This window comes from Schistocerca cancellata, chromosome 6, assembly GCF_023864275.1.
Source record: "Schistocerca cancellata isolate TAMUIC-IGC-003103 chromosome 6, iqSchCanc2.1, whole genome shotgun sequence".
Lineage (NCBI taxonomy): Eukaryota > Metazoa > Arthropoda > Insecta > Orthoptera > Acrididae > Schistocerca > Schistocerca cancellata.
Genome location: NC_064631.1, coordinates 546,454,309 through 546,480,638, shown reverse-complemented (window position 1 = coordinate 546,480,638; position 26,330 = coordinate 546,454,309). Strand labels below are relative to the sequence as shown.

At 38.6% G+C, this 26,330-nt stretch overlaps 1 protein-coding gene across 1 annotated transcript in view; it reads left to right on the top strand.

The window, feature by feature from the left end:
* LOC126190741 (uncharacterized) overlaps positions 1–26,330 on the top strand; it is a 261,362-nt gene that overhangs the window by 102,649 nt on the left and 132,383 nt on the right. Inside the window, exons 7-8 of the mRNA XM_049931235.1 lie at positions 9,101–9,218; positions 10,048–10,206. Coding sequence (XP_049787192.1) covers positions 9,101–9,218; positions 10,048–10,206 — 277 coding nt within the window. The remainder of the gene's footprint in view (positions 1–9,100; positions 9,219–10,047; positions 10,207–26,330) is intronic.

Here is a 26,330-nt window from a genome sequence, read left to right as displayed (position 1 = left end):
AAAAAAGTCAGTTGCTCTCCTGGACATTACAAAACTGGACAAGAGATCGGGACTTAAATACTTTGAACATGTACACAACCAACCATCTGTGTGACTGAACAGTAAAGACAAAAGCCATCTTCTGGAATCTTTCACCCATTATGTTGAAACAGCTTTATGACTTGGGAATGTAGAGCTATCATCATTATAAAGATTGTCACAATCAGAAACTGTAACTGCATACGTCGCCTGTAGTCTCTTCGTACACAACACACTACTTTCACATAATTGGTGAGAAATAATAACTTGTTGCTATTCAAATGCTGTTTCAGACACTTGGAGCAATGTCCGAAAAGAATTAGTACATTGAAAAGTAGGTACTAATTCAGAAATGAATGTTTTCAGTGGAGCATTCATATACGGGATGATTCAAAAAGAAGGAACATATTTCAGTTGTTTATTATAGACAAACTATGAATGGCAGAAAACGCCTTGTGCACGTCACTTGATAGAGGAAGGTTCAAAGCTATATTTTCGTCCAGACACTATACCATTTACAACATGGACGTGCCATGTGTTGCTTGAGAAACATTGAAACACTAGTCTATTTCATTCCACACACAGATCAATAGTCCATGTTTATTGAACTGACAGCTTCAACAATTTGACTTCTCAGCTCTTGTAGAGTAGCTGGCATTGGTGGGACAAAGACTGTCTTTTATGTACCCTCACAGAAAGAAACTAGTAAGGTGTGAGATCTGGTAACCTGGGAGGACAAAAGCATTGTACAAGATCTTGTTGCCCATCTCTTCCAATCCAACATTGTAGGATGATGATGTTCAGATAATGCTGCACGTCAACGTAAAAGTGAGTGGGGTATTGTCATGCATAAAAATTAAATCATTGGACACTTCCCGAAGTAGAGGAAACACCCAGTTTCCAACATGTCCTGGTATGAGATTCCTGTCAGTTTTCCCTGCAAAAAGAAAAGGCATTTAAACTTTGTGAACAAAAACAGTAAAAAACACATTAAGTTTCAAGGAGTCTCCTTCATTTTCAACGATGACACCAGGATTTTGGAACCCTCAAATTCTTACATAATGGCAGTTCACTACATGCGAAAGGTGAAACTTTAGTTTGTCCAAAAAGATGAGTTATTCAAAAAACATGGCCTCTGCCACATCCTGGAGAACAGAAGTGCAAAATTCGCAACTGCTGTTATGTTTGCTGTGATTCAACTGCTGCAGTAACTGCAACTTGTAAAGGCAGGTCCACACTGACCGTGGTGTGCTGCGCTGTACTGTTGCACCCTGTGCACAGCTGTTAACAGAGAGGAGTGCGCCGTCCGCGCCCCAGCCGCGCTGCTCTGAGGTGTGCACTGTGTTCCAGTTGGAGTGCGCGCATGGTCTGAAGATGGAATGAGACGAAGCCTCGTCTAAACTGAGTGCGTGCAAATGCTCCACTTCCTTTGATGTACCGACAACAGCCAGAAAACTGCGTGGCACAATGCGGTGCAGCACGGTTCGCTGTCCACACTGAGCAAGCAGAGCCGTTTTGCGCAGCGTGGCATGGCGCGCTCAGTGTGAACCCGCCCTAAGGCTTCAGATGTGGGCATCGTTTCAGAACATGACACACCATTGATAGAGGAAGTCGAAATTCCTAGCTTGCTCATCTTCTCTCTCTTCCCTTTGCTTATGCAACCAGCTTCCAAGAATTTTGTATGCCAGTCATAAATCTGCTTGTCCAGAGGTGCTGAATCGATGCTGGAATGCACATTGTACATGAACACTGACTTTGTGTGAATTCCAACATGCACAAAGATTTCTTTTGTGGTGTAGTCACCATGTTACTGCAAACAAACAACAGCACAGCTGTGGTAATGCTTTGAACCCTCCCCCATCCATTGACATGTGCAAAGTGTTATCATCTTTTATAGCTTGTCTGTCCATTGCCTTTTTTTCCTATTTTATTAAAACAAATAGTTCTTAGCTTGAAGGATTTGGAAGTACAGTGACTATTTTCCAACATTCAGGGTATATCGAGATACCATATATCAGACCAGTATGGTGAGTCCCCTTCAACACAGTTGTTCGGCATGTTTGTTGGCTCACGGGAAATCTACCATCCAAAGATTGTTCTAAAACATTCTACTTAGTCCCTCATTTCCTGTGCAAATGACACACCTCTCTAATTTCTGGCCACATTAGCTATCAACCTTGCTGCCCTTAGTGATGTGCCTCATCTTATATGTAATATCCAGGTGTCTGCCTGCCTAATGTCAATTCATGTGATCTCTTATGTGAATGTTAATTGTAAAATAAATAATTTATTGATGTCACCTTAGGGGTGACATGATTTTTTCACTTCAAATTTAGGTGAAGCCCTTTGTACATCTACATTGATACTCCGCAAGCCACTGTATGTTGTGTGGCGGAGTGTACCCTGTACCACTACTTGTCGTTTCCCCTCCTGTTCCACTCACAAATAGAGTGAGGAAAAAATGACTGTCAGTATGCCTCCATATGAGCTCGAATTTCTCGTATCTTATCTTCATGGTCCTTACATGTGATGTATGTTGGCAGCAGTAGAATTGTTCAACAGTTAACTTCAAATGCCTGTTCTCTAAAATTTTCGCATTAGTGTTTCTCAAAAAGTACATCGCCTTTCCTCCAGGGATTCCCATTTGACTTCCAAAAGCATCTCTGTAACACTTAAGTGTTGTTCGGACCTACCGATAACAAAACTATCTGTCCGTCCTGAATTGCTTCGATGTCTTTCTTCAATACTGTAGTTGATACATTACAACCTGTGAAACAATACACGCCTTGTACAAACTGTTAAGTGGACACTGCTTAGCCTTCTACATTGGTATGATTACCACCAGGTTGTTAGTAATGATGAATGTGCATAGACTGAGAATGCATACTGGCTACACACAGTATCCTGTTCCAGAGCATGCTCAATGTTGTAACCTTTGTACTTGTTTCACCACACATGCCATCTGGATCCTCCCACCCTTCCCAAGTTTCTTAGAAATGCGTAGATGGAACTAGCTTCACAACATGGGTTTGGCTCTTGCCACCAACCTAGCCTAAACTACCTTAATTGCTGTAGTCTCAGCTTTTCTTTCCAGTAACTATTCCTTTTCCTTGCTCCTATTTACGTATGTGACCTCACTATTTCAACCCCCACCCTCGCCTATCTACCATTTCCAGCTTTCTTCTCTTATTGGTTGCCCCACAGTGGTTTTCTTTCTTTCTTTCTTTCTTTCTTTCTTTCTTTTTCCCCCCTCCAATAATCTATGTCTTTCTTATTACCCTGTCTTCCACGTTTATGTTCTCGGGTTTTCAAATATCATCTGGTGTAGATGCCATCAGTCGGTCATTACTTCTTGTCCCATCCAGAAGTTTGCCCTAACCTGGGGTTCTGTGTGACTTTTCTGTTACTCTTCCCATTACCTAAACCTGACTAATCCTTTTCCTTCATTCATGTTCCTTTCCCTTCTTTGCTACACACAATGATGATACTTAAAATCGCTTGGCACTGATTCATAAATACTTTCATTTGTATGACTCATTCTGAATAACAAACATCTCTCCAGTTACTGTAGTTATCAAACAACAGAATCACTGTTATCCTCTCGTATTAATTATCAGTCATTCTACATGGTGTACTGCATCCCCCAGCTTGATACTCACTCCAAATTATACTGTTCACATACATAACATCACGCCATGAAATAAGAGTTACACTACATTACATACAGATCTTACAACAACAAGTTAACATGTAAGATGGCCGCTATAAATATATTTTATGTCCTGATGGTTACAACTAGTGCTTCATTCAAGTCTCCTACACCATTTTCCGATTTGTTTTATACTGCATTTGTATGATCTTGGTTTCCCAACCTCTATAGTATAGTGACAACTATCCCGTCGTGGTCTGGTAGTTATTAGAAAATATTTTTCATCATGGTGATTCCCATCACATTATCTTATTGTTTGAGTAACTTTACTTAACACTGTGATTCCTCAAGTGTATACATCTTTACTCTCTGTACAGATCAAAGTAACCTAACTACTTCCTCGTAATTTAATGAAACTATTTCTCAAGTAATTTCACCATATTTTCCATTCATTTCTTAATGATTAATTTTACATTGTCCATAGGCAACTCGTCCAACTTAAATATTTGACCTTGTTGTATGGTACTACCATGTGGCATTGGTTTGTGAATTACTAGACTTTGAGCAAATTTCATTGGTAGCAGTGGCTGGTTTCCATACCTTGATTATCAGTCTCTCTCTGTTTTGGTGAACTATTTCATCTGCTGAAAATGAAACTAGTTCTTGTATACTTTCTTTCTATTTTACACAATGAAAGCAGGCTAGAAATATTGGACCAATTGCTGCTGGTAAACTCGTTGGTTTACCTCACTGAGTCACTCTCATACTGTCAAGCATCTTATTATCGACCTTAGCTTATCTCAGACCCACCTCTGAGTCTTGCCAATTTTGCCATCCACATGATCTTTGAATTTTTGAACATGTGTTAAGGCTTGTTCCCTTTTGTTAATTTATGTATGTTTCTTTTGCTTTCTTTTGCTAGCTATTTAATCCATATAGAATACTTATCTTCCTGCTCCTTCATTTCATCTACTTCTTTCCCATATTTGCCCTGTCTTGCCTCTAACTGAAAAATTCTCTGATTTGATTCATGCTTATGTTCAGATATTTCACCATTCCTGATGTTATGTTTCTCATTGTTCTCATTTCTGCTACTTCTCATTTCTTTTGTCTTTCTTCGATTTACTCTCAATCCTTATTCTGCTCTCAATAGACCATCCACTCCAGTCAGCAGATCATGTAATTCTTCTTCACTTTAACTCATGGTAGCAATGTCATCAGCGAATCATATCATTGATATCCTTTCACCTTGTATTTTAATTCCACTCCTGAACCTTCCTTTTATTTCCATCATTGCTTCTTTGATGTACAGATTGAACAGTAGGGGCAAAAGACTACATCCCTGTCTTACATCCATTCTAATCCAAGCACTTCATTGTTTATTGTCCACTCTTATTATTCCCTCTTGGCTCTTGTACGTATTGCATATTACCTGTCTCACTGTATAGCTTACTCCTATTTTTCCCAGAATTTCAAATGTCTTCAACCATTTTACATTGTCGAATGCTTATTCCATGTTGACAAATCCTATGAACCTGTCTCTAGTTTTCTTTAGTCTTGCTTCCATTATCAAATGCAATGTCAGAATTGCCTACCTTCTGCCTTTACCTTTCCTAAAACCAAACTGATCAACTGCTGAGATGATTGTGGGATAATTCTCGTGCTTGTCAGTTCCTGCAGTCTTTGGAATTGTGTGGATGATATTTTTCCAAAAGTCAGATGGTATGTCGGCAGACTCATACATTCTACATGCAAATGTCAATAGTCGTTTTGTTGCCACTTCCCTCAACAGATTTTACAAATTCTGGTGGAAAGTTTTCTACTCTTTCTGCTTTACTTGATCTTAAGTTGTCCAAAGCTCTCTTCAATTCTGATTCTAATACTGGATCACGTATCTCTTCTATATTGACTCCTGTTTCTTCTTCTATCATATCAGACAAATCTTCACCCTCATAGAGCCTTTCAGTGTGCTCTTGCCACCTATCCACACTCTCCTCTGCATTTAACATTGGAATTCCCATTGCACTCTTAATATTATCAACCCTGCTTTTAATGTCACTGAAAGTTGTTTTGATGTTCCTGTATGCTGAGCCTGTCTTTCCGACAATTATTCATCACATTTTTCCTGCAGCCATTTCATCTTAGCTTCCCTGCACTTCCTATTTACTTCATTCCTCAGCAACTTGTATTTCTGTATTCCTGAGTTTCCCAGAACATTTTTGTACTTCATCCTTTCATCAGTCAAATGAAGTATTTCTTCTGTTACCCATGGTATCTTCGCAGTTACCTTCTTTGTACCTATTTTTTCCTTCCCAACTTCTGTGATGGCACTCTTTAGAGATGTCCATTCCACTTCAACTTTACTGCCTACTGGACTATTCTTTATTGCTGTATCTGTAGCCTTAGAGAACTTCAACCATATCTCGTCATTCCTTAGTACTTCCGTATCCCACTTCTTTGCCTATTTATTCTTCCTGACCGATCTCTTAAACTTCAGCCTACTCTTCATCACTAGTATATTGTGATCTGAGTCTATATCTGCTCTTGGGTACGCCTTACAATCCAGTATCTGATTTCGGAATCTCTGTGTGATCATGATGTAATCTAACTAAATCTTCCTGTATCACCCGACCTTTTCTAAGTATACCACCTCCTCTTGTGATTCTTGAACAGAATATTCACTATTATTAGCTGAAATTTATTACAGAATTCAATTACTTTTTCTCCTCTCTCATTCCTTGTCCCAAGCCGATATTCTCCTGTAAGCTTTTCTTCTACTCCTTCCCCTACTACAACTGCATTCCAGCCCCCATGACTATTAAATTTTCATCGCCCTTTACATACTGTATTACCCTTTCAAAATCCTCGTATACTCTCTTTATCTCTTCATCTTCAGCTTGCGATGTCGACATGTATGCCTGAGCTACCATTATTGGTGTTGGTTTGCAGTCGATTCTAATAATAATCCTATCACTGAACTGTTCGCAGTAACACACTCTCTGTCCTACCTTCCTATTCATAACAAGTCCTTGTTATACCATTTTCCAGTGCTGTTGAACTACTCTATACCTATCTGACCAGAAACCCTCGTCGTCTATCATTATTGGTGTTGGTTTGCAGTCGATTCTAATAATAATCCTATCACTGAACTGTTCACAGTAACACACTCTCTGTCCTACCTTCCTATTCATAACAAGTCCTTGTTATACCATTTTCCAGTGCTGTTGAACTACTCTATACCTATCTGACCAGAAACCCTCGTCGTCTATCCATTTCACTTCACTGACCTCTACTACATCTAGATTGAGCGTATGCATTGGAGAGATCATCATGACACTTTTCAATTACAGGCCACATGTGCTGTGTATACATGTTATGTGTCTTTAATGCAGTGGTTATCATTGCTTCTGCATCCTCATGCTATTGATCATAGCCGATTCTTTCACCTTTAGGGGCAGTTTCCTACCCCAAGGACAAGAGTGTGCCCTGAACGTCTGTCCGCTCCTCCGCCCCTTTGACAAGGCCATTGGCAGAATGAGGTTGACTTCTTTTGCGGGAGTCTTTGGCTGCCAATGTTGATTATTAATCAAAATTTAACTGGTGGCAGGTTTGGAAACCAGAACTTAAGGACACTTTGATTACTAATCAAAGAAGCTACCCAGAGGCCATGGGTACTACATCTTTACTGGTGACAGATTATGTACCTCCTCACTTAATACAGACAATTCATGTTTTATTTCTTGTTTTGTTTCCTCTTGTTACTGTTTTAGGACCTTTATTTGTTCCATAATTTGCATAAACATCTCACCTGCATTCCCTTCCATGTTGACTGTTTGTTGTTCACTCAGCCAATGCAACAGTATTTGAGTCTCTTCATGTTTTAGTTCTTTATACTTCTGTAACTATTACCACCAAAAAGAATATTTAATAGCTTAATGCTTTGATCAGCTCACTGAAATTCACTAACCTGCTCAAACTGCCTACCCCAGTCTCAAAAAGAATCATATCTGTTACTACTTGGCAATGCTACTTTTTGTGCCAAAATCTCCCACTATGATACTGTCCAAGACTCTGTCAGTCATACTTCTGGACTGTGTCTAAACTGAGAATTAAAATATGCTCACTTTGACATCTTGTTGCGTATTTAAATGGGAAGGATGCAGTTGTGTACATTACCTAAGTCGTCTGGCTCTGACTTCATACACAAAATTAAAAAATCGCTTAGACCATTTCCTACAGACCAAGGAGCATATTTTAACTGTTTAAAATCATGGCAAGATTGATGGCTGCCAGTGTTTTATGGTCGGAGTTTATAGGTGCAATATCTTTGACATTCATCTGCATCGGTGGTTCAGATTCCCCCTAGCAGCGAGAGCTTCTGTCCCCCCCGCCTCTTCCCCCTCCCCCCTGCTCAGATATCATACATGTGACAGGATAATTACATTTACAATTAGTATAGATTATAAAACATAAATTCATCCTTTTCTTAGTAAAAATTTATTTAGTGGTGCCACATTCTAAGTGTTGGAGAGGTATAGACATAAAACAATCACTTAAATTAGGAGGACAAAGAGGTGTCTTGTAATGGTTGGTTCATGGCACAATTACAAGAATACTTATAAACAGTTTGATTGGCTGAGCATTTTTAAGTTGGAAATGCTATATGAGTATTTATTGCCTTTAATGTTCTCTCTAGCACTGAGAGAAGAAATGTTATTCAGACAATGGCCTAGAGCCCATAAAACAAAAATTACCAGGGATGCAAATAATGCCTATGAGAGGCTGCTTTGTACAGCTGTGCTATTATATTAAAGAAAGCTTCTAATTTGAAAAATACTACTCCATACTCACTTAAGCTGAATAGCTGCATGTTTATCTTTATTGGTAGTATAACATTTACTCAATTACTAAGTTTTTTCCTTTTTTATTTATTTATTTATTTATTCAAATGTATGTGCAACTGTAATAGTACTGTCTTCAGTGTGCCTTGTGCAAATTTACTGTGAATGCTGCTGCTGCTGCTGCTGCTGGTGGTGGTGGTGGTGGTGGTTGTTGTGTGTGTGTGTGTGTGTGTGTGTGTGTGTGTGTGTGTGTGTGTGTTAGTCCTTTAATCTCCATATATATAGGAGTGGCTAATGAAATAAATTTCTAGTGTTTTTTGGATATGTACTAATTCATAAATTCTCAATTATTGTCATTTATGATATGAATAAATAGCCTTCCTCAAGTTTGTTTGGACACTAAAAGAATGACAGTGACTTTACACTTTGTGATCTGCGAATTTTGCAGAGAGAAACTAGGGCAAGCTGAGGATCATGTAGATTAAGAACAAAAGTTATTAAAGTTTCTGTGGTAACTTTCACAAAATACCTTTTCATTATTAAGTCAGGAAATAATATTTGTGTCTTGAAACTTGATTTGTTTGTTTTTTAGTTTTGCATCCAGAGCAAAGAAAATTAAAAATGAACCTCATGTCAATGAAGTTCTTTCTAATGGCACTCTGCTGAAGAGGTATGCCTGCCAGTTGGCTAAATTAAAGGATGAGTTAGAGGTAAGGTGGAAAATATATTTAAAAATACTTCTGTTTGAAGTATTAACAGCCTGCCAAAATTATATGCATTTTAGGGTAAGAGTTATGTAAACATTATAGTACTAAATTTATATCAAGGTTATGAATGCTAGTGTCCTTACACTTCCAAAATGACAGCCCAAATTAAGTACAACACATCTGAGTTATTTTCTGTGACAATATCTGGGTTATCTACACACCAGTACTGACAAAGATGGTTTATTGTGCCATTTAGCTTAAAATGTGCGGTATAGGCCTATACCAAACTCCGCTATAATCATGTTGTTGTGCAGTGTTCCATCATTTATGTGTTCTGATGAGAAATGACTAATACATGCCTAAAGCGTTCTGGTGACAGTAATTTCAGTTTCAGCTCACTTAATAGTGGAGGTGTGTGTGTGTGTGTGTGTGTGTGTGTGTGTGTGTGTGTGTGTGTGTGTGTGTGTAGCTAATCACGATACCATAAAAGAGGATTCCTACAAGAGCTGTCTTGTTCATGTGACTCCACGTCTCAACTAATCAGTGAGTGGTGAGCTGCTACCATTACTTGTAATTATTTAGACACCTGGCAGCATCAGCATGCCACACTTAGATAATTTTAAATAATGTGCTAAGAGAACATGTCACAAGAGTTCTGATGACTTTAATGTAATGGAATGAGTGGTTATCTTAACTCAGTCTATTATTTCCAATGCTATTACATTGACCTCTTTCGAGGTGTGTGAATATTTTGGCACATTCTGTATTATTTAAAATCAGTATTATTTTTGACACTTGTAATAACTCTTCATATTTTGTTGCCTTATTTCAGAAAGCAAAATCTCAAGATGTGGTTCAGGAAATGGAGAGTAAATTACTTGAGAAGGACCGCCTCAATACACTGTTGCAAGAACGAATTAATAGACTCTCTAAACAACTAATTGGAGCACGAGTATCGCAAACTGTTGCAGATGGTTCTGTTGTTGGTCTGGTAAGTGGCACAGAATTTAGCTAATTTCGAAAAAGATTTTAAGATGTCTCAGAATTTGTCACACTCAAACTTTCTTGCGTGTTTGTTTTTAGATGGTAGCTAATTTTTAGTGTCATGAAAAGTTGGAACAGAATTCAGTCAGTCAGTGAACTATAGACAAGGCGGAAACAATTTTGAATAAATATAATAGGGGCAAATATATGAAATGATTGGGGTGGGGGGTGTAACATTTTCTGTGGCTGCAGCTTTGCTTAAACTATTTTGGCACTGTGGCTGATTATAAGTGGTGAGCAAGCAATGCTGGGTTCAGGTTTAACAAAGGTAGAACAAATTCTGATTCTTTATTACCATAAGATTTTTACATGCCCCAATGGGCATACCGGGGAACTTGAGTATTGCAGTGTAGGAATATATGAATCTTTACTTAACTGCTTCGATCACAAGAATGGGAGAAACCTCAGTTACAAAAAAAAATTTCAATAAGGTGAACTGTCCAGTGATGAGGTATAGCCAAAACAGTTAATAGTGGGCAATGATGGAGACACCTGCCATATTCCTCTTGTATTGAGCTTACTCAAAAATGTAAAGCTCTATATAAAACTGTGACATCTCTGTCTTTATGTTGATTGTCTTTGGATCCCACAAATTCTCTTAAAATAAACCTATTGTTTCAAATAAGCAAGTGTCAGGAAATTTAAACTATTACGAAAAGAGTAAATGCAAACCTAGAGCATCTGTGATAACTTTAAATTATCAGTATCAGAAGGGCCACCTAAATTACATGCAGAATGAGTAAAGTATATCAAGATACGGTTTTCGCTAAGTTACAGTGGACACTGTGGAGCATTTTTGGTGTATGTAATCTCCCCCTCCACCCCCCTTCTCTCTCTCTCTCTCTCTCTCTCTCTCTCTCTCTCTCTCTCTCTCTCTCTCTCTCACACACACACACACACACACACACACACACACACACACACACACAGGAGGCAGCATGAATGTTTAGATTTGTTTAATCCACAGAAGACTTTCACAGAGATGCTGAAGGAACTAAACAGGAAGACTTTGAAGATAAGTATAAACTATCCCGAGAAAGTCTATCAACAAAGTTTCAAGAATCGACTTTAAATGATTACTCTAGGTATATACTACAACCCTGTGAATCACTTGGGTATCATGAGGATAAGATTAGAATGATTACTGCACACAAGAGGCATTCAGACAACCATTCTTCCCGCACTCCATAAGTAAATGGAACAGGAAGAATCCCTAATGACTCGGGCAGTGGGACGTACCTTCTGCTGACTTCGTTTGGTTTTCTTCCTTTCTCTTTTTTTAAGGAACTATATACCTTTCTCCGTGGCATTGGAAAGAGCATCTGAAAAACATTTCAGCAACATAACCCTTAGGACTTGATAAACTAATAACAGTACACCAAAAAGGCCTTCATGTAACTTGGGGTACAGTTTGTCAGGTATTACTAGCATGACTGTTTTACCAGGTGCACAAGGTGGTGACCTCGAGTATTGATACGTGTTATAAACTTATTCTGGCCAGACAGCTCTGCGACTGAATTTCCTGTGGACTTATTGCAGCAGAAGTCTGTGTTGTACGGCATTTCATGACTTCATTGTAGACCTTCTGTTAAATTTTCCCCACAGTTAAATGTTACGATGTTTTAAGTCTGGCGAGCATGAAGGCTTTGTTCAGTTTCTCAAACAACTGATCCAGTGATATTACTATGTTCTGTCGTAAAGGTCTGTATATTTATTTATTTATTTATTTATTTATTTCTAATGAGACCATAACAAATAATGTTGAAATATGCGGCTAACAAGTTAGTCAGGTGAAGGAAACTTGTATTTGCAATATGTAAGAATTTTTTTTTTTTCAAGTTTTAATGCCATTTAAAAATGGATTTATACACATAAGCACTCAAAACCATTGAAATTTTAACAGTAAATAATGCTTTATAGTGACTGTTGGAGCTTTCTCCACAAATCAAAAGCCTGTTTTATTTAGTTGATAAGCTAGCACCATGTGTGTTGAATTAAGAAACTTTCCAAACAATGTACTAAGGTGTCAGTTAACAAGTAAAAATGTGCATTGATTAAGCAATCCCATCTTTATCATTTAAAGTTGTGCTGAAACAGGATTATAAAAGCAACTCAAATCAGTTGACACAGTGCTGCTGGTTTCCGTCAGCACAGAAAACTTGTCATAAAAATGCATATCTGCTGTTCTGTGTCAACTACCTCCCAGATGGCAGAAACTTCTTGAAATGGCAGTATAATCCAATCAGAATCAAAATTCAGATGGAAATGGCAGACAGTTTTTATGAAGCCCCAATAACAATCACAACTCTCTGGTTAACATTGTTGCCACAGCTCAGTGTAAGGATAGTTTGTCTGCCTGAAGTTAGGTGACTGCAGCTGGAGTGGACAATTGGATCAAGTTTAATCAAGGATGGACTCAGTATAATAACTCAGATTTTAGAATAATGTATGCTGCCAGCCATTCTATCTCGTCATTCAGTGGGAGAGATGCCTAACAGCAGTTCTTCATTTGGAATGTATGAGTTCTAGAAGTGGTTTGAGCTGAGGTCCTGTGACTAAAGACCTCTCAGTGATATTTGGCGCTAAAGTTTTTAGTTTTAGGGTGTGAAGAGAAAGCTGTGTATTTTTTGCTTGTGTAGAATCATTATTAGTTTGAGACCAGAAACTGCAACAGCAACTCATCAGCTACAACTTACTGTGGTCAGTTTAAAGAAGTGGGCTGTAAAGACAGATTTTCAGTTCTCTGCACGGATGCACCCCCACTCCAAACTGCCCCCTCCCACCTCCCCAACTGGTGAGCGTTCGCAACCAACGGTTGCCTCGTCAGGAAAGAGGGAAGGAGAGGGAAAGACAAAAGGATTTGGGTTTTAAGTGAGAGGGTAAGGAGTCATTCCAATCCCGGGAGCGGAAAGACTTACCTTAGGGGGCAAAAAGGACAGGTATACACTCGCGCGCGCACACACACACATATCCATCCGCATATACACAGACACTTTCCTGACGAGGCAACCGTTGGTTGCGAAAGCTAGAATTTTGTGTGTATGTTTGTGTTTGTTTGTGTGTCTATCGACCTGCCAGCGCTTTTGTTTGGTAAGTCTCATCATCTTTCTTTTTAGAAATATATATATATATATATATCTTGCATTTTAAAGATTCAGTGAAGTTCCTGGGCCTCATCTGAGACACCTGAAATCCAAAACTCTGAAGGCATCGAACGTCTTAAAATACTTTAGCTGCGGACCTTGGGGAGCCCATAGGGCATGTCTGCTCCAGTTACATCCAGCTTTTGTATGGTTGCAGCTAGACTATGGGTGCAAAATGTATGGATCAGTGAGACCTTCTTACCAGAAGATTACTGACATTGTCCACGTGTAGGGATTAGGCTGGGCATGAGTGCCTTAGGAACAGCCCTTGTACTCACTTTCTGTGCTGACACTGTGGAATTGCCACTCACCATTCAGCAGAACCTTCTCATGGCCAGTCAGTCATGTAAGTTTCTCACTGCTCCAAATTCACCTACATACCACACTGTTGCTCGTCTGTTTTTGGAACACCTTTTCTCCAATTGTCCTTGTGGACAAGTGGAGCAAGTTCAGACCTGAAATGCAGTGTTTTAACTGCTTGCCTCTGTGGTTACTGCCGGTGTCCTAGATTAAGCGCAGTGCATGGAAGGTTGCCCTCCTGCATAGGTTTTTAATACATTGACAGTAAACACTGCAATAAAAATGGCTGGGTTAACATAATACTAACTGGAGATACAAACATTGACTTGCTGTCCAATGACTCTGTATCTAAAAAACTGATGCTAATACTAGCTCAATTTAACTTAACATTTCTGATAAACGAGCCCACTAGAGAGGTCAATAGTGTAAAATCATGCATTGACAACATTATAACTAACATGTCCCACTTTACATGCAGTGCATCAGTTCTGAAGCTTGCCATTTCTGACCACTACGCAGTACAGGTATTGATAGAAGCTGAAAATCTTCATGTCAATAGAAAAGAGAAACAGTATGTGACAAAAAGAATGACCAATGACGACAATGTTAAAGATTTCAACAGTTTGCTAAAAAGCTTACAATGGGGTGAAAAAAACAGCATTACTTTCAGTGAGTTTTCATCAGATTTTTATTACTGCTTCAATGTCTCATGTCCAGAAATGACCTTTACAGTAAATGACTGCAAAAAGATACAAAAAATAACTGGATAAATCGTGAAGTAAAAACAGCAAGAGAGAAACTTAGACTTTTCCCATATGCAGTGATAAATAATAACAATAATAATAGACTAAAGGTAGAATTTAAGAACTATCAGGATTACTATAAAGATCTTCTGCTAGAAATTAAAAGTAAATATGTAGCCACAATGTTAAGAAACTCTACTAACAGAGGTTTAGCCGTTTGGAAAGTAATAAATAGCTTTAGGGATTGTAAGGACAGATCAACAAGTGACTTTACTATAAACCATAAAGGGCATATCATGAAATGTCAATGTCAGATTGCAAATGTTTTTAATGAGTACTTTTCTTCTGTTGGAAAATATGTCAATGACCATTTTAAGAATCTTCATCATAGATATAGGGGCATTCCAATCAAACAACGCATATACTTGGCCCCAACCAATAACAAGGAAGTCAAAAACATAATAATGTCATTAAAAAATACAAAATCAGCAGGCTATGATGGATTGTCTATCAGTACACTTAAAAGATGCATAGACAACATATCTGATGCCATGGACACAGCAGTAAATGATGTAATTGCATCAGGTTGTTTCCCAGATATTCTCAAGACAGCACAAGTAACCCTGATTCACAAGAAAGGTGATAAATCTAAAATTGAAAACTACCGCCCCATCTCAATCTTACCTGCATTTGCTAAGGTAGTTGAGAATGTTATTTATACTAGACTAGTGACATTCCTGAGTCAACACAATTTAATATTTGAAAATCAGAATGGCTTTATGAAATTCAAGTCAACATCAGTAGCAGCAGCACAATTAATAGACAAAATAATAATGGCCATAGAGAACAAGGAGTACGTAACTGGAGTGTTCCTTGATCTAGAAAAAGCTTTTGATTGTGTCAACATCACCATATTACTTGACAAGCTGTGGAACCTGGGTATCAGAGGAACTGGCTATGAGCTAATAAAATCATATATGAGCAATAGAAAACAATTTGTCTTGCTTAAAACAAACAGTGGGTCTTACAAATCTAAAATTACAGATATCAAATATGGAGTGCCTCAAGGTTCTGTCTTGGGACCCCTTCTTTTCTTGATTTATGTTAATGATATACAGTATTGTTCTCCTAACTGTTCAAAAATATTGTATGCAGATGACACATCAATAGTGCGTAAACTCAAAGACTATGAGAGTCTGGAGGTACAGTGCAACAGTGTAACTAATGAAATAGTCAAAAACAAAGATGATGTGACTTACCAAATGAAAGTGCTGGCAGGTCGACAGACACACAAACGAACACAAACATACACACAAAATTCAAGCTTTCGCAACAAACTGTTGCCTCATCAGGAAAGAGGGAAGGAGAGGGAAAGACGAAAGGATGTGGGTTTTAAGGGAGAGGGTAAGGAGTCATTCCTGTCCCGGGAGCGGAAAGACTTACCTTAGGGGGAAAAAAGGACGGGTATACACTCGCGCTCGCGCGCGCGCACACACACACACACACACACACACACACACACACACACACACACACACACACACACACACACACACACACACGTTCCCTCTTTCCTGATGAGGCAACAGTTTGTTGCGAAAGCTTGAATTTTGTGTGTGTGTTTGTGTTCGTTTGTGTGTCTGTCGACCTGCCAGCACTTTCATTTGGTAAGTCACATCATCTTTGTTTTTAGGTATATTTTTCCTACGTGGAATGTTTCCTTCTATTATAACCATGTAATGAAATAGTCCAGTATTTTAATGAAAGCCATCTAAATGTAAGTGCTTCAAAGACTGCAATGATGGAATTTAAGACAAGGAAACAAATAGAATTTGACATGAAATTATCCATAGGAAATGCCATTGTAAAAAAGGAAAAATGGACAAAGTTCTTGGGAATTACAATCCAGGACAGCCTCAAATGGGACATGCATATTGATTCCTTAGCATGTAAGCTGTCGAAGAATGTGTTTGCTATAAATATGATTAGCAAATATTGTAAGGACATGTGTGTACTAAAAACTGCTTATCATGCCCTATTCTCATCAAACTAAAACAATGCTGTAGAAATATGGGGTGCAACAACTCAAGCCAACCTAAGTACATTATTAATACTACAGAAAAAAGTTATCAGAATTATTTGTGGTGCCAAACCTCGAGAATCATGTCGGAATCTGTTTCCAAAATTAGGTGTGCTTACCATTATAGGTGTGTACATATTGGAAGTTAATTTGCTTGTGAAAACAATAAATCCAAATTTCAACTGTGACCTGCACCAATATGATACAAGGCAAAAGTTCAGATACCATGTAAATAGCCACAGAACAGCTTTATATGAAAAAAATGCACTTCATGCTGGGCTGAAGCTAACCAATGCCCTACCAAAAAGTCTCACAACCCTTCCTACTAACAAATTAAAAGATCAGCTAAAAATAATTCTAATTGAAAATCCTTTTTATTCCCTAGACAAGTATTATATCTGTATGAAAAGTGCTTCATAAGTATGTCAAGCTCATAGTTTTAAGCAACCTGCAACTAATATAATGTTGAGAAAAACAATATTTGTAATATCGTGATTGTATACTACCAGACGTAAAATCCATCAAAATGTAAAATTTATTAATACAAAATCTTTAGATTGTAATTTATAAACTGACGTATTCAGAAGAATAATCTGTATGATATCCTGAAACTGTATTATTTCTAGGGATTGTATCTGATTATTGATGTTGAATAAATATTATTATTATTATTATTATTATTATTATTATTATTATTACATTATTTTATGACATTTTTAATGGAGCGCTATGACTCTGTGGCTGTATTTATAGATGGTTCTAACCAGGGGGCTCTGTTGATTGTTCTGTTGTTTTCCCTGGTCTTGTCCCCAAGATCAGACTGTCTCAGTACTTTACTGTCTTTGACATGGAATTGTACACTACCTTGTGGTGTAATGGAGCAGATGAGACATGTTTAGAGTGCTATTTTCTTTGTCTGTTCCAATTTCCTGAGTGCCTTTCACTCTCTGCAATGCTTTTACCTAGCAGATAAAGTGGTCCAGAATATCCAGGACACCCTCCTCCACCTACAAAGACTGAGGGGAGATACCACCCTGGAGAAGGTCAAGGTTTATGTTATTGATGTGACGTGAAGCGATGCATCCTGCCAGCCATAAGATGTTTTTGGTGTTCGTGTTTTGGGCGCATGTCTTCCCCTGTACAGCAGACCTTCTGTGTGGAGAGTATGAACACCCACTCCATGAGGGTAGCCACAGCGTCCTGCTGCCCATGTATTAATTATCATGATCGTCACTCTCCATGCTCGCTGGATTGTCTGATTTTTAAGAAGGAGCAGATGATACAGGAGTACAAGTCAATTGATTATTTATCCTACATTCAGATTCACCAGGAAAATGACAGTGCTCACTTTGTGTCTGTGACATCTAAATTGGCCTCTGTCCTTTCCCCTCCTTAACACTGCTCCCCCCCCCCCCCCCCCCCCCATGTGGCTCCGATGAGCTCCCCTCCGGAAGCTGCTCCCTCTTCCTGGCTGAAGAAAAGTGTCCTCCTCCTTTGGCACCTGCCATCTGCCAGTGATGGGAACCCCTCCCCCACTGTGTCTCTCAGACCAGAAGTTAGATGTCACAAATAAGCCACAGGACCCACAGTCCATGCACCCCAAGGTTTCCTCCTTTCTTGGTTCCAGATCTCACTGAAGCCTGCTCTTTCTCCATGCACTGCCCTCCTTGACCTATGAAAGAGGAGGAAGAGGAGAAGAAGAAACAGAAGTCTGGGGTCATGGCATTGCTGGTGCCTTCATAGGTCTCATTAACCTGAGAAAGTCCTCGTTTATGTACATAACCCCTTAATTGTTGGTGATGGATGGTGAACCGGTGGCTTGACCAGTTTTGGCCTGTTTGTCTCCCATTTGGATCCCCATTCCGTGGTTATTCAATGGAATTGTAAAGAATACTGCCATTACTTTCTGGAATTGCATGCTTTATTTCCTTTTACTCACAGCTAGGGTTGTTATCCGGAAATGCCACTTTACTGAAGCTCGCTTACTGAGCCTTCATGGGTTCCATGCCTTCTGTGAGAACTGTGTTGGCCATTTCAGGGCATCCAGTGGCATCTGCACGTTGGTTGTACCAAATTGAAAGCGGTTGCCTTCTGGATCCACTTGGGCTCTGCAGTTGTGGTTTGCATTCCGTACCTCCTTTGACAGGCCACCTACGCCAGCTTTCCTAACTACCCTCCTTCAGCAACTACCCCTACTTTCCTCTTCCTTCAGGATTTTAATGCCCATCACCCCTTGTGAGGCAGTGCTTTCTTGTTTAGCCTGGGTCAACTCATAGAAAAGTTTCCTGCAGACCATGACCTGTTCCTTCTTCATGATGGTTCCCCTACACATTTCAGTGTCATTTATGGCAGTTTCTCTGCTATAGATCTGTCGCTCACTTCCCCTCCCATTTTCCTCCATTACACTGGTCACCGTATGATGACCTTTGGGATAGTAACCACGTACCATGATTATCTCAATCCCTTCCTGTCTCTCTCTGGCCAGGTTATGGGGACAGATTTGTGGCATCATGTCAGATTCCTTTTTGCTCAGTCATGGGTTAACTCAGGCTCATCCAAGAATAGCACCCAGCGGGCGCGGCCTTGCTCTGCGGGCGCAAGGCAGTGTAGTGCAGCACCCTGTATGTGACCGTGTGTCAGCATAGGAGCAAGAGAGATAACTGCGGAGTGAGTGAGACCGCACAGCACTGCTCTGCGCTGGCCGTCCTGCAGTCAGATCCAACATAAACAAAATAACACATGAAGTGCAGCTCTGTGGTCAGTGAGCAGTAGAAAAGTAAACAATTTACTTTTTAGGTAACAATTAGTGTTCGTGTGGCAGAATTACAATGCAAAGCTTTAGAAAACAATATCCAAAACAAAATTCAAAGAACAACTTAGTAGGTTTCTGACCCACAGGTTGATTCTATTAGTATTGCACATGCACACTTTTCATATGTACATTAGGTGTCTTCTGAAGGATATATCAATTTCTTAAATGAACTAGTGTCATAAATATTCTATTTTAGAAGTAATTTTACATAAGGGATACAGTGTTTCATTCTTACTGTTAGTAGTTACAAGTAAATATTGCTATTGTACTTTGTGCTACAGCTTTTTGTATCTCTTTTCAGAGTTTATACATCAGATCCTTAGTTTGCTGTTTTGTACGCAGTAGTTTTAATCAACACAGTTTGAAAACTTACTAAAAAATTATAATTAAGGTTATAAAGACCTTTAATCCTTACAGTTGACATTCATAAATAACACAATTAACAATTTACATGTTTTTCTTTTTCGAGGAAATGTTTTTGTCTAGGTTTGATACAATATTTTGAGAGACTGCTAACCTCAAAGAACTTGTCAAATTTTTATCGCTAAGTAGTGAATGGTTCTTGGTTTCAGCAAGCTTTGAAAGAGAGAAAAAGTGCTCATGAACATACATGGAACGTAACATTGAGAGAACTTTGGCCGCAAGCTTGTGCAAAAGAGGATACTTCTTTCATGAAAAACAGATGTAAAATTCATCCAAAGCTTTACACATAAGAAAGCGGTCCTTCAGGCGGATATTGCATTGCAGGTCAATCAGCTCTAGGTGAAACACTTGTGAGATACCCTCTGCCCGAAAGGAAAACGGGTGAACAAATATATCTAAGACCAGTTGAAGCTCATTTCTCCAAAAGTGTTCTCAAACTCTTCTTATAATTATTTGAACATAATCTGAAAAATCCATATCTTCTTTAATGCTGTCTAGTGCAGGGAAGTGTCCGCAATTCTCCTCGTGCAACTGTTTTTCGCCTCGGAGTGAAATTTTCAAAGTATTTCAATGACCAGTTAGGTCACTGAAAAAAGCCAAATTCGCCACCCGCTTAGGATCACGAAGTAATTCTCCTGGATATCCTTTCATTTCGAAAAAGGTATTGATTTTGTGCCTCAAGGAGAAAAACTGATGAAGCACCGCCCCTCTGCTCAGCCATCTTACTTGGCTGTGGGAGGGGATGTCTGGGTATTCCGCTTTGATATCAGCCAGAAATTCTTTAAATTGGTGATGTGCGAGTTCATGCGAGAGAAGATAATTAACCATTCAAAGAACAGTGTTCGTAACATTTTTTATGTTGACAATCTTCACACAAAGTGCCTCCTAGTTTATCCGACAATGGACTGCCGCAAATAGGGAACAGTGGACTTCGGCCATTTTTGACTTGACATAACCGAGGAATCCAGTGCGTATCCCTCGTAGTGCAGGGGCTCCATCCGTTGTTACACTGGTCAGGTGTTCCCATTTTAAACCCGTTGACTTGAACATGTCTTCCACAGCTAGAAAAAGATCCAAACCCCTGGTTATGTCTTTTAATGGCATAAGGTTGAGAAATTCTTCATTGACACGCAGATTGTCGTCAACACCGCGATTGAATATGACAAGCTGAGATATGTCCACATTGTCTGTGGATTTGTCAAGAGTGATAGAAAATGAAATGAAGCTTAGCGCTCTCTCCATTAATTGCTGTTCCATATCTGAGGTCATATCTTCAACTTGGTGAGTTGAGGCAAAAGAGCTATTTTTTTCAAATTTTTCCATGAGCTTTGCTGGACAAATACAAGCTGCTGAGTTGACCAGGGAATCCTTGATGAAATTCCCAGCTGCAAATTAATTGTTTCATTCATTGAAATGCAAATAAAAAAACTAACAAAAAATATTGGTTTTAGGTGTGTTTTCCCTTAGTTCCTCTGAAAAGTGGTTATAGGTGCTAGCAAGGACAGCGAAATGTGGTTGCAAAATAAATTTTTATCTATTGGAATATTTGTCTTTTAATTAATTGAAAATCAAATTACAGCATAGGTTTTCCCATCCGTCAAAACACAAATACTCAAAAACAAAGAATGACTCTTAATGACACTTTGCTGTCCAAGAGAGCATTTGTGACGGTTTTTCAGAAAGTGGCAAAAAAATAACGCACCTAAAACTTTTTCTGATGTCGTGCAATGTGATTTAATGCAACCTCAATATAAAAATTAACCGAAAAGAAGTGTTTCTTGTAGCTGACAATCTAATATTTGATATTGGCACATTGCCAAGTGACATATCAGATTATAAAATATAGTTTTATTTATCATCTTTATAAATAATAAGAGTCATACAATAAGAAACACTTACTTCACTGTAATGCTGCTTGAAATTTTCTTTCAGTTCTTCAGCTTTGTCTGGCATTCCTCTTGCTACAAATTTTCAAATTTATCTTTGTGACAGGTATTAAAGTGCCATTCCATAGAGTAGTTTTTTTTTTAAATATATGAGGTTCAGATGACATACTAAACATTTGGCATAATTTTCGACTGCTATACAAAAGAAATTAATTTCCCACTCAGGTTTAAAGAGTGCGAATATACTGCTCCTCCTCTTTTTTTTTTTTTTTTTTTCTACTGCTGTCATCCATCTTGAACAACTGAATCCTTACATCTGTTGAACGACTCAGCCATGGCAACAAAGTATGAATTCATCCGGGGGGGGGGGGGGATTCTAAGATCAACATCAACAATGGTAACGGAATGCAATCAAATTGAATGTGATTCTGAGTGAATCAGATTAGAAAATGATTCACATGACATATTAGAAGTTGAGCTACTTGAGAAATGGGACCTCCTTGTCAAGATTGCTTGTAAACAACATTTATTCTCAATTACCAGTTTCTGTAAGCATGGTTACTATCTTCAGATCTGTGAATGCATTTATAAAAAGTGAAATTATATGCAAATAAAATTAAGTATACAATAGTGGGTGCATAGTAATATCAAAACTGTGTTAAAACATATCTCGATAAAAGGTTACTACATGTCTCCTGTACCAGCTATAGAAGCATTCTTCCTAAACCGTTGCCAGGTATGTGAGGATGAGATTATCGGTACATCGGCAAGTTGAGGTTAAAATCACAATATACAGAGTAATTTACCAAATACTTGTGTCCCATACCACACACTACTGTGCACTTTGTTGCAGCCAGGGCACCACGGGACTGGCAGGTGGCGGCTGGTACTGTTGCTATTATAATCATGTACTTACTTAAAATTATTGATGTATTTTAATTAAAACATGTTTCCTGTTACAGGCTAATAAAAGATTACTAAACAACTATTTTTAAAATTATTATAAAATAGTTACGAAAACAGAAAATAATAATAATAATAATAACAATAACAGTTATTATTATTATTATTATTATTATTATTATTATTATTACTACATTCACTTGCATAAGTGGACCTATGTGGAGGCTGCTTTACATCTTGGTGAAGTTGCTGGAAACTGGTATACACCAGATTATTGTACGACATGTTTTGTAATTTATAAAAATCTGCACACATAATTGTAAAATTATTACAATTATAAAAAATATAGGCTTCTGCTTATCATTTGGATAGCAATCTATGCTGCTGATGACACCCTAAGTAACAATCATAAATGCATATAATAAAATTGTTACATTGATAGTGGATAAAACACTTCACATAGTAACAACAGTTAGATGATGTAACCACCCATATCTGACCCATCATGATGATATTAATGGATAGATTACAGTCAAAGAATTAACAACACATTAAAGCAATATAAAAAGCTCTAGTTAATGAAGAAATTAAATTCACGCATAAGGTGCATGACACCCCCACAAAATGCTTGTTTACTGATTTATGTTAAGAGTATCTTTCTGTGTTCTGTATTTATCTTGACTCTCCGTGATTCACTTTTGAATGCATTACGGGAACAGCAGTGATCAATGTCTTGTAAATAATTACTATTATAAACAGTCTTGATCACGATTTATTTAACAAGGTGACCGGTTTCGACCACTACTGTAGTCATCTTCAGACCATTGAGTAGGAACCCCTTTCTGTTAAGGAATCACAACTAGATTCTCCAACAGAAAGGGGTTCCTACTCAATGGTCTGAAGATGACCGCAGTAGTGGTCGAAACCGGTCACCTTGTTAAATAAATCGTGATCAAGACTGTTTATAATAGTAATTATCTCCGTGATTCCTCTTATCTTTTTCTGATACAGGAGAAAACACAATGTCTGAAAACATTTGAGTATGGAAGGACGTGTCGCCTGATGTCTATACATGTAAGGGTACCAGCACCCCTTATTAGGGCACGTTATCTTCATAGACCAACAAATACTGCGTAAACATAGCAGTGCAAACATATAACTAAACTGCAGTGGTCGCAGCCTGTAGAGATCAGCTTGAAATAAGGTATCTTTTGGCCTAAACAGCTGCCAGCGCAAAATTTAATATAATGTTTGCGGTATCTGTCACTCTCTGATCCACCGTACTTTCAAATACATATACCACCAGTTACTCCGTATGTGGCCTCCAGCTGCCAGTGCAGGACGAGGTTGCTTCTGTGAAAGATCCCCTTTCCGGAGCTCCAGCGGTGGGTGTACTTAAGTTCAGTCAATCATGTACAGACCTCATTTTGTGTGTGTGTGTGCAGTTGAATAACATTTACAGACTTCTATAGTATCCAGGGCTGGACATCTTCTTAATGGAAGCTGTATTGAGGAGTGACAGATTTATAAATCTTTTGTATATGTATTTATTTCTACATTCAATTTTACTTTTAGCAGCTGGCACTGCAATTACACAACAAAAGTATGTATTATTTTTACTATTTGGTACTGGAACAGCATTTGTTCCCCACTTCTTTATCCACTAAAGAACCACACAGCATGCAAAGAAGTTGTAACAGATGTTTTATCAGTTGACAAATACAAAAGATATCTTTTGTATCAATATACTGAGCAAACCACACAAATGACGCTATAAATTACATGCTGCTTTACATATATATTGAGATTAGTAATTCAAGAGTTGACAAAAGATAACATCACTAGATAGAATATACGAGGGTCACTCACCCAAAAAAAGCACATTATTTTTTTAAATCCATCTTTTATTCTACATGTTTGAAAGTTTTACAGTGTGTAGATATATCCTTTAGGAACAATATTTTCATTTCTCCACATAATTTCCATCCCTCTCAACTGCCTTACGCCATCTTGGAACCAGTGCCTGTATTCCCGCACAGTAAAATTCTGGACCACCCTGTTGGAGCCACTGTTTGGCAGCGTGCACAAGGGAGTCGTCATCTTCAAACCTTGCTCCACGAAGAGAGTCTTTCAGTTTCCCAAAGAGATGATAGTCACATGGAGCCAGGTCAGGACTGTAAGGCGGGTGTTTCAGTGTCGTCCATCCGAGTTTTGTGATCGCTTCCATGGTTTTTTGACTGACGTGTGGCTGTGCATTGTCAGCTGATGTGGTCGAACACGACTCAGTCGAGCTTGAAGTTTCTTCAGTGTCGTCACATATGCATCAGAATTTATGGTGGTTCCATTTGGCATGATGTCCACAAGCAAGAGTCCTTCGGAATCAAAAAACACCGTAGCCATAACTTTTCCAGCAGAAGATGTGGTTTTGAAATATTTTTTCTTGGGTGAATTTGCATGATGCCAGTCCATTGATTGCCTCTTCATATCTGCTGAAAAATGATGGAGCCATGTTTCATCACCTGTCACAATTCTTCCAAGAAATTCATCTCCACCATTCTCGTACTGTTCCAAAAGTTCGCTGCATACCATTTTTCTTGTTTCTTTGTGAGTCACTGTCAACATTCTGGGAACCCACCTAGCACAAACCTTTTTTAATGCCAACTCTTTCAGTATTCTGCAAACACTTCCTTCTCCTATCCCAATGTAGCGTGACAATTCGTTCACTGTGATGCGTCTGTCAGCAGTCACCAATTTGTTAATGCTCTGCACATTGTCTGGAGTGTGTGCAGTACGAGGCCTGCCACTGTGAGGACAATCGTCAATATTGCCGTGCCCGCTTTCATCACGTAACCTGCTTGCCCACCGACTAACTGTACTGCGATCGACAGCAGCATCTCTATACACCTTTTTCAACCTCTTGTGGATGTTTCCTACTGTCTTGTTTTCACAGCACAGGAATTCTATGACAGCACATGGCTTCTGACGAACTTCAAGTGTAGCAGCCATCTTGAAGACATGCTGTGGCAGTGCCACTTATGGGAACAGGTTGAACTAAGTTTGTAAACAAGCGGGAAGGCTGTATCTACGCACTGTAAAACTTTCACACATGCAGAATAAAAACAGTATTTTTACAAAACCAGTGTGCATTTCTTTTGGAGTGACCCTCATAGGTGGTCCACTGATTTTTAAAAAAAAAAAAAAAAAAAAAAAAAAAAATCTGTACGCAGAGGGTTCTGACAGTTACACATAACTCATTTCAGAGCTAGCTATCATATGCAATAGGAGATATTTACTGTCAAAATATCTGTAGAATGGCGCAACAGTAAATATCTCCTACTCCATATGGAAATTAGTTACATGTTATTGTCAACTCCCTTTGCAGACTGCACTTTTTTTGGAAGTCAGTGGATCACCTATATTATGCCAAGTGATGTTATTTTATGGCAACTGTTTAATTTTTTTTCTTGTTGTATGCATAACCTAGTATGTACTTTGTGTCATTTGTGTAGCTTGATCAGTAAGTTAATACAAGAGATCTTTTGTATTTCTTAACTAGATAAAATGTGACATTATATGCTGAGAGCTGTTTAACCCACAGTGACAGTGATGTACCTCCACTAACAATGTGTGCAATTTCAGAGATTGCGCGTCCTTACAGTTCACAGGCCCGCTTAAAGAGGTCATCAGGGTCAGCCTCCAGCAAGCTTTGGTGAGCCGCCAAAGAGGCAGTATTATTTAAGTGATTGGAGACAAGTGCTCAGCTTGTTCTGTAACCTGTGTT